This window comes from Saccostrea echinata, unplaced genomic scaffold (assembly GCF_033153115.1).
Source record: "Saccostrea echinata isolate AGI-Se365-2 ecotype Australia unplaced genomic scaffold, CSIRO_AGI_Sech_v1 ptg000029l, whole genome shotgun sequence".
Taxonomy (NCBI): Eukaryota; Metazoa; Mollusca; class Bivalvia; order Ostreida; family Ostreidae; genus Saccostrea; species Saccostrea echinata.
In genome coordinates, this window is record NW_026889778.1 from 16,996,307 (window position 1) to 17,005,811 (window position 9,505).

At 34.4% G+C, this 9,505-nt stretch overlaps 1 protein-coding gene across 2 annotated transcripts; it reads right to left on the minus strand.

Moving 5' to 3' along the window:
- Nucleotides 1–1,746: 1,746 nt before the first annotated feature.
- On the minus strand, nucleotides 1,747–8,781 carry LOC133195652 (cytochrome P450 1A1-like). Of its 2 annotated transcripts, none has more exons than XM_061331543.1 (2): nucleotides 8,729–8,768; nucleotides 1,747–3,806 (listed from the first exon to the last, which is right to left on the minus strand). In XM_061331543.1, the coding sequence occupies exon 2, from the start codon at nucleotides 3,797–3,799 to the stop codon at nucleotides 2,285–2,287; it is 1,515 nt and encodes a 504-aa protein (XP_061187527.1). In that variant the 5' UTR covers nucleotides 3,800–3,806; nucleotides 8,729–8,768; the 3' UTR covers nucleotides 1,747–2,284. The 2 variants fall into 2 exon arrangements, with proteins under 2 accessions (XP_061187527.1, XP_061187526.1); XM_061331542.1 differs by lacking the exon at nucleotides 1,747–3,806 and adding an exon at nucleotides 5,156–7,645 and having other exon boundaries at nucleotides 8,729–8,781.
- Between the last annotated feature and the right edge of the window lie 724 nt (nucleotides 8,782–9,505).

Consider the following 9,505-nt stretch of genomic DNA (forward strand, 5'->3'; position numbering starts at 1 on the left):
GGAACTACATATGCTTCTGTTTGAAAGAGATATTAATTTCCGTAATCATAGTCTTATCCTGGTGCCTTGGTAACCTCACACAATTAAACCTTGGATAACAAATGATAAATATTTGCAGGTTCCTGTACAAATGAAAACAAAAATGATCAAAGTTGCTACATATCACTACACTGCCATTCCCATAATCTAAAATAATATTTTTATGAAAAAGCGTAGAAGATTGCTAGTAAAAACAGCCAAAGAATTTAAAGCAAAATATTTTTTTTGACATACAAAGAGGCATTATACCAGGTATGTCACAGGATCTACATAATTTTAACTTTCGCCCATCAGTCTTACGCACAGAAGATGAACTACACTAAAACCTAAATATTACCAAAAAGTTTACATCATAAGCATCATAAAATATCTATTATAATATACTGAGTTTCTCGATAACAATATCTATGTAAATCTTTGGAGACCAGGTCTTACAACAATCTGTAGGAATTCCCATGGGTACCATGAGCCCCATCACTAGCAGATCTGTTTTTGTATACGTGAGTATTTAAAAACTTCTACATAAAAATCGTCTCTTGCTGTGTCCTTCCATTCGTCATTTATGTATATTGACGACGTTTTCACAATAACAATATTCATTTTCAGACCTACGTCGATTCGATACATCCCATCGAACTCAAAATAAAAGACACCACAGAGCCTGACACGTCTGTTTCATATTTGGATGTTTTACTAAAAAAAGACATGATGGCAAAGTATCAACTATGATAAATGCAATGACTCCAACCTTTCTATCGTCATCTTCCCTTGACAAATATTGACGAATAAGCTGATGATACTAAGATATCAAGAATCTCGTTTAAAGTCAACATTTCACAATTTCTATGGTCGATACAATGACCTTGATTCCCACTATAATCCATCGTTACGTCGAATTGACTGACGTCTAATGTTAGGCCATTTTTTCATACTTTTCCGTTTAACCGATCATTACAAAAAGAACAAGGCGGGTGTGACTAGTCGACCGGGGATTCTCACTCCACCATATGGCACCTGATCCCACCTCTGCTTTCAAAGGTCCGTGTTTCCTCTGCTCACAATTTGTATTGTGGAATGGACTTTGAGTGTGATTACTATCATTATCTTCACATTTCATTAATATCCTTTGTCATTAAAGGCTTGGGTAGTTGGTGGAGATTGATTGATATATTGACTGTTTGTTGTTTTACTTCCCTTGCTAGATTTTTCCTGTCATACGAGACGCCACCATATACCGATGAAGGGCTTCAAATTTAATGAATACACTCGGCACTTAGGCCATTGAGCAGTGGGGGTTCTTCATCGTGCCAATGCCTACCGTGACACGGGACCTACGTTTTTGAGGTTATATCCGAAAGACCCTTGACTTTCACTTTAAATGCCAGGCGCTTGGCGAAGGAACAGTATCCGTCATTACCTATTTGAACGTCTTAGGTTTGATGCAGCGCCAGGAACGAGAATCCGGAATCTCCCCATCACGAACGCCCTACAACTAGGTTGCGGAGATTGATAAATTGTAGATAAGTACTTCGACAAGCTCAGGGCTTGGGTTCTTTTCCTTGGTGATTTTAAATTAAAGATGTTTTTTTGTTTTTGTTTTTGTTTTTTTGTTGTTTTTTTTGTTGTTGTTGTTTTTTTTTTTTTTTTTTTTTTTTTTTTTTTTTTTTTTTTGTTTTGTTTTGTTTTTTTTTTTTTTTGGTTTTTTTTTATGAATAAGGTATTTATTGGTTCTTTGAATTTTCAATCCATTAATTTGAGATACATTCACTTGATTTAAATTATAAAAGTAAAGAAGTTCTTAACAGCCCACTACTTATAATAAGCAGAATGAATAAACTAGAAACTCTTTGAAAAACAATGAAGTTTTGCATATCAACACAAAAAACAGATACACCAGCGTTAATAGATACACACTAGTAAATAATCAAGTACCAGTGTCAGAATATAAGTATGTATAACCCATCATGTACTGGCTTACTACTAATTTATTTTTTTTTAAAGTCTAAATTTTGCGTATAGACTGACACCGGTATCCTAAACATAAAAGAAATAACTTTCTCCCCTAAATTAAAGAGAATTTGTACACCTTTTAATAAAATACATTAATAGAAATATCAGTAGCAAACCATTCATTAATGATGTAGCAATATCAGTATTCTTGTTCTGATTATTGAAAAGTATATTATAAATACACAAATGAAAATGTGAGATTCGGTATGTTTTTATAATGCAAATTTAGATCAACTTAAAATTCTCTTGAGACGACACGGATTTTATAGGGCTTTGGGGAGTATGTAAGACTGAATATTCCTTCAAAATCGTATTCTTCATTCTCTGGCTTTTTAATTTCACACTTCAGCAGGACTGTGGCAAAGAGCAGAAATAATTCATTGCGTGCTAGAACCTCACCAAGACATCGTCTTCTCCCAGCACTGAAAGCTAAAACGTTTTCTGTTTTGTCTTTAATAAGTTTTCCCTCTGAGTCAAGGAATCTATCAGGATTGAATTCGGAAGCATTGTCCCATTGCTCATCGTGGCCTACAGAATAATGATTGAAAAAGACGAGGGTTCCTTTCCTAATAATATGACCCTTAACACAGACGTCTTCAGTTGTATAGTGTGGAAGACCCATTGGTACCACTCCCGATAAACGCATCGTCTCGTAGATTGTAGCTTCTGTAAACGGCATATCCTCTCTGTGCTTCGTAGTTATAATACCGCTACCCCCAATATTGTCTTCGATTTCTTTCTGGACCTTTAATTGAATCTCTGGGTATTCTGCCATGTAAAGAAATAGCCAAAGAAGGGTTGTTGCTACCGTATCAAACCCTGCTCCAAAAAAGTCTCCAGTAATACCCAATACGTCCCGTTTTATCACTCCAGCCTCATTTGGTTCATCGCCTAATCCATACTTTATGGTATTTGATATCAATCCATCTACAGCGTGGCGCAAATGTTTTGTATCAAATGTTTTCGATATTTCGTTGATCTTCTTTTCACGAGCTTCTTTACCCTCTTTGGTTAATTTGTAAAAGTTTTGGAGTCTTTCGCGAAAAAAGAATCTTGTCCAAGGAAGAACGTCTGTGGGACTTCCCGCCTTTGTGATTTCTTTGAAAGCCTTGTGATTCTGAATAAATTGAACATAATCTTTATCTTCCCTTATATTTTCTCCTTTGCCATAACAAAACTGATATATAACGCTTCCAGTCGCTTCCATGATGGCTTTGTACGGATTAAAAGGCTTTTCTTTTTCTCTAACAAACTCAGACACTAATCTATTGGCCTCTTCCTGGAGAATTTCTTCCATTTGGTTGTTTTGTTTCCCCGAGAATTCTCTAACAACAGAACTACCTATTTTCCGGAGTAGAAGATACCTTTGATTAAAATATCCAAATGTAAGCCCTCTCATCTTTGTCAAATGCTTAAAAGAATTGAATTCTGGTTTAGCAGCAAAACTGTCAGACTGTTCACTTAAAACTTTTCTTACAGTATCAAGGCCACTTATTACTACAGTTGGCCAAACACCGAGATTTATTTTATAGACATCACCGTATTGTTTTCTATAGCGCTGAAATTGCTGCATAGGATCTTTCCCTAGAAAAGGCAGGTGACCTATCAATGGAAAGCCCCATGGTCCCGGAATTGATTGCCATTTGTGGGTTAGGATTTTAGTCACGACCAACACTATCACAGATATTACGAGGAACTTCAAGGTGTCTAAGTTTTGTATGAGTGGTGATAGGATTGATAATAATTCCATGTTGTATCTGAAAGAAAGACAAAGATGTTTATTTTTCATGTATATATCCCGATTTCACATAATTTTCCATGTAATAATTATTATACGTTTGTTATGTATGATATAGCATACAGCAAAATAAAATGTCTGTGTTTCGTAAGAGAGTCACGTGATGATCTGTCAAGCATTCGTCTCATTGCGTCATTAACTGTGTTTTAACTGGATTAAATGGAACGTACATACTAATGAGGAATACTAATACTTGTATAAATCATAATTGTATTTTTAATCAATAAAAATATCCAAGGAATAAATATTTTCACCACTGTTTATACGAATTACCACTCACTTTATTAGATGCACCCTATCACGATTTAAGACCCCCATAACATACAGATTAAAAATGTATACAAAGTTTTCATAACGCGGTGTTTCATAAGCATATAGCTCTGTAATAAAAGATACGGGAAATGAAATGAAACACCACTATCAATAATCAATAAATAGAAACGGGCAGTAGTAATTTTCTTAAACATTTCAAACCTTTAAAGTAGTTAGATATGAAAAATCTACAAGTTTTTAATCAGAAAAATTGTAGAGGGGAACCATATATAATAAATCGGACTACGGTGGTGCAGTTTACAAGTACGTATACATATCGGTTCATACCCATCAATACGACCACTAAGACTTTGAATGATTAATAATGCAGGCACAGTCAATGGCCATTACGTCGTCAATGGCAACAGAAAACGCCGATAAACATGATAAAGAACCTGTTGAAATGTACATTTTAGATTCCCTATATTTACATAAGTACATAAGTGACTTCAGTCATTCTATATCAGTTAACATAAAACCACGATGATTTTGAATTTTAGAACATAAGAATATCGAAAGTTTCCTCAAATCAGTATATCAGTGCCATCAGTATGCAAAAAGATTCCAATTTCGTACAATATGTAAATATTTAATTTAAGATTCTTCGTTTTTCAGCATTTATAGAAATGTATTATAAAAATTTTCAAATTTATAGAAAATAAAAAGAAAATTCCTCTAGAAGCCTTTCTTACCTAGCCTAGAATTTACCCTGGCATAATACATGTATGTTTGTGAAGAATCCCATATATATAAGTCTGAAGCAATGAGATGTCTGATGTATTTAGAACTTCAAAGTAGGTCACGCGTTCAGCTTACGAAATCATAAACAAAAAGAGGAATAACCTCCTGTCCTCTAATATGCTAAGCAAACTTTTTTTGAATGTTTTTTTAGATTTTACCGGAAGGAAACTGTAACTTCTGTTTTGTTCACTTGAAAATTGCTAACTATAATTGATTTGCATCTTCCAAGATAAAAAAAAAAGTAAAATAAATATATTTAAGTCTAAGATAAACTTTATTCTAATTTATTATAGGCAGTTTGTTGCAATAAAAATGCGAACATGGTATAATACACAGTTATCTACACCCAATGAGTATGAACATTTTAATGGCGGATTCCAGACTAATGCATAGCCTACAATCATTCCTGATCCAATAACATATGCTTAATCTAATAAAGTTGATGAAAATGGAATAGTCTCTTAAATAATTTGCATTTATTTGCAACATCTCTATCTTATATTACAAGCGATGCATTCTATTTCTGATTTGTCCAAATAAAAACAAAGTACCACTTAGAAATCCGGGATACACTGTATTCACTTCAATATTTTTGCCCGAGACACAAGATTTATGCAAACCCAATGTACTTTTACTGCTATAGGGTTACTAATCACTGGTTAAGGTGTATTTTTGTCGATGTCATTCATTTTCAAATTTTGTACTTTAAATTTGGAAATTCACTTTCATGCTAATATTAACTTATTTATACTATGCACATTGCATTAATTCTTTAATTAATTCTCATAATTCCAGTGTAATGCTTTTTCAAATTATTCTAATTATATTAAATGTTAACAATGACATATTTTACACCTTTGAAATAAAACAAACAGGCCAACAAATATAAACTTATAATTATCCAGTAATCATACTTTCATACTTCCAACAACAAAATACTTCAAAAGTTTACAGTATACGGTTTACAATACATGTTTGAAAAGTGAAAACAAAAACAATAATTTTATTTAATTCATAACTATTGATGATATTATTTGCCAAAAATGGTGTAAGCAAATATATCCACGTGAAAATCTCAAAATATATATACATGACTGTTTTCTGTACAATATTTGAATAGAAAAAAAATGTTGATGAAAACAAAACTTTCACAAAACAAAATGCGTAGAGATTTGTTGCCTGCATTTGATGTTTGAATGATAAAGTCAACTCGCACACATTTTTATCTGGGCTGAACACATATTTCATATTCCTTTGGAAAGTAACTAAGACCATACTCTCCTTCAAAGTCGTACTTCACATTCTTAGGTTTACAAATCTTGCAGTTCTGTAGTAGCGTCGCTAACAGGTAAAATATTTCCGTCTGTGCCATCATTTTGCCCAAACAAATGCGTCTCCCTGCGCCAAATGCCAGAACACTATCAACCTTCTCTTTTATCAGACACCCATCTTCATCCAGAAATCGTTCAGGATGGAACTCGTAAGGATTACCCCAGTAGTCGTCATGCATGAGCGACATAATGTTAAAGAACACGACCGTCCCCTTCTCAATCAGGTTTCCCTTAACCACCACATCAGTGGTCGTCATATGTGGTAATCCCATGGGAACAACGGGGGCTATTCTCATGATTTCTAGAATGGTTGCCTCGGTGTATGGTAAAATAGGTCGGTCTTTTATAGAGATGACTTTGTTTCTTCCTATCTTCTCGTCAATTTCCTTTTGAACCCTCATCTGTACGTCTTGATATTCTGCATAATACATAAGAGCCCATCGCAGAGTCGAAGCGGTAGTCTCAAAGCCAGCTCCAAATAGCTCCAATAGTGTTTCAGTAAGTTGTGTTTTAGTCAGTCCTTCTTCGCTTGGCGTATCGGTTATATTGTACTTTAAGCAAGCATTTAGGAAACCATCAAAGGCGTGGCGAGGATGGGCTGGGTCAAAAGTCTCCATAATGGGAGCGCCGATTTCCTTTCGAGCTTTTTGGAAGTGATCAATCAGTTCTAAAAATCTGTTAAATTTACCTGGCATAATATACCTCAACCATGGTAGAACATCGAAGTAATTACCAGCAGTAAAGAATTCTTTGAAAATAGCTTGATCTTCCATGACTTTCAAAAACGCTGGATTCTCTCGAATATTTTCACCCTTTCCATAACAAAACTGGAAGATAATACTTCCTGTCGTCACGTATAGAAGTTCACTTGGGTTAAATGGTTGTCCATTATTTGCCATAAAGGTGGACACTAAAATATTCGATTCTTCCCGCAGCGCGTCTTTCAAGGCGTTATTTTCAGAACCTCCAAATTCCCTTACAACACTACTGGCAATTTTTCTATGAAGTGAATATCTCTCATCGAAAAAACTGAAACTGAGGCCTTTCATATCGCTGAGACTTTTTATTGAAAAGAATGGTGGCCGCGAGGCAAAACTATCAAGGATGAGGGTTGATTTGACGGTGTCTTTTCCGCTGATTATAACAGTGGGCCAGGTTCCAAATCGTAAGAAGACAACGTCACCATATTCTTTCTGGTACTGTTTAAATTTGTTCAGAGGTCGAGATCCAAGGAAAGGGAGATGACCCAACACCGGAAGTCCCCATGGACCAGGCGGTCTGCGCCGCCATCCAAGAATCAGTTTCATGGTAACAAAGATGGCTGACAACACGGTCAATACTACGACAAGGTCCGAGGTTTTCTGGTTTGGCTGGAAATTCATACTTAGTTTACTACCTAGTATAGTCATGTTCACTACAAAAAAATTAACAAAATGTTGGTACAATCAGAAGCAAAGAGCAGATTTAACTAGATAATGTAATAAAGTCCTTCCTGTCAGGTTCTTGTACAAAACATTTTATTCCAAACAGAAATTTTACAAAAGTTTTAATGGTATCCCCTCAAATATTATTACTATTCACAAAACAAAAATGAAAACAATTGAAGGTAAAATAAGAACCAAAAGAAAATGAAGTATATATATAATAGATGGCGGGTAAAATATGCTTACATGTTGCGTCTGGAAAGAGAGTTAATAAAACGAGTTCAATGGATCAATGGGATGCTATATACACACATATACATTTTAAAGAAATCTTCTCAAGCAGGACAAAATATGTTGAGCGTGTAGCCCATGGGCCTTTATTATTTAAAGTTCTAGATATCTAGCACATTTAAACCTAACGTGTCCATGATTGAAAGTTTATTGACATCACACAAGGTCAAGCATGTGTAGTAAAAGAAGAAATCTCATTATAAATTCCTCTTTCTTTTTGCTGAAATGAGTATTTCTTTTTTAACGATAGGACATGAACAGTTAGTAATGTGAACAATGTCATGTTTATTAGACATTGAAGAGTCGTAAAATATTTTGATGTTAATATTTTGGCTAAATGTAACATTTTACCAATTCTTTAAATACTGTTGTTATACTTTTTTACAGAGTTAGTGCTTTGTAGAAAGGTGTGAGGTGCCAAATAACATAAACTTGGTGAAAATTATTCATATAAACACCCAGGAAGTCGGTGAAACAACTGTCTGGGCTGATTGTCCATCTCCAGATATCAGACAGTCCTAATCCATTTCGGACTGACACGGATGTAGATACGAGTGCAGAATGAGATTGTAATTTCTTTCCTTACACATTTTTTTCACAAAAAAAATATATACAATAATTATTCAATTATTATTTATAAACTGCACAGTGGTGTATACTACATTGTATCTATTATCTCATAAAACATTAACATGATCAATGCATGCGAGCAATCAGTAACAGAGAACAATAAGTTACTGAGTATTTCAAATGGTCAGAATAAAAGATAAAAATGAAATTACCTGTCTATAGCGATTTTCTGGTCTCTGTTATGAATGCAGTAACTTGCTGTCAACTCCTATCATCTAAAAATTGTGGTTACGTAAAAAAAAAAAAGTGTACTTAGAGTTACCTCTCGTTGCCTTGATCCTAAAACTAGGGCACGTGTTTTCGGTTACACAACTAGACGACTTTGTGCATAAAATTGCTGCACTTGTGAAATGTTTAGTAAGCCCGTGATTTCAAGCCAGTCTCCATGATATTATGACCGAAAGATTTAAACAAGTCGGTACTTTGTTTACCAATTTATAAACGCTCCAAACTTGGCCGTTGCTTTTTTTACACGATGTGGTTTTTTCTACACGATCTGCAGTCGGTCCGTGGACACGTAGCGTGCAACTATACAAGGTCCAATTTCCATTTGGAAAACCAATTTATAACGATAATGAAAGAAGCAATTAAAATGACGAGTAACTCTTCTATTGAGGACATAATTGACTTGATTGAATTATAATTAACAGGTTATTAACTAAAATATAGGTGACATCAGATGTCCTTGGGTCACGATCTATTAAGTTAAAATTTAGTACTATCAAAGAAAATTATTGTCACTCAAAAATCTGTTCATTTTACAGGGTGTCAGTATGTTCATATTAGTTAAAACATGATTGTGACGTAAACCTTTTGTTTGTGTTGTCCATTCTATAGCTTAATGTTGAGCTAACTCCTCAAAAAATCCATTAAGTTACCTGTAACTGTCCATTCTTTTTGGAAAACTGTCCATTCTTTTAAGAATGGAC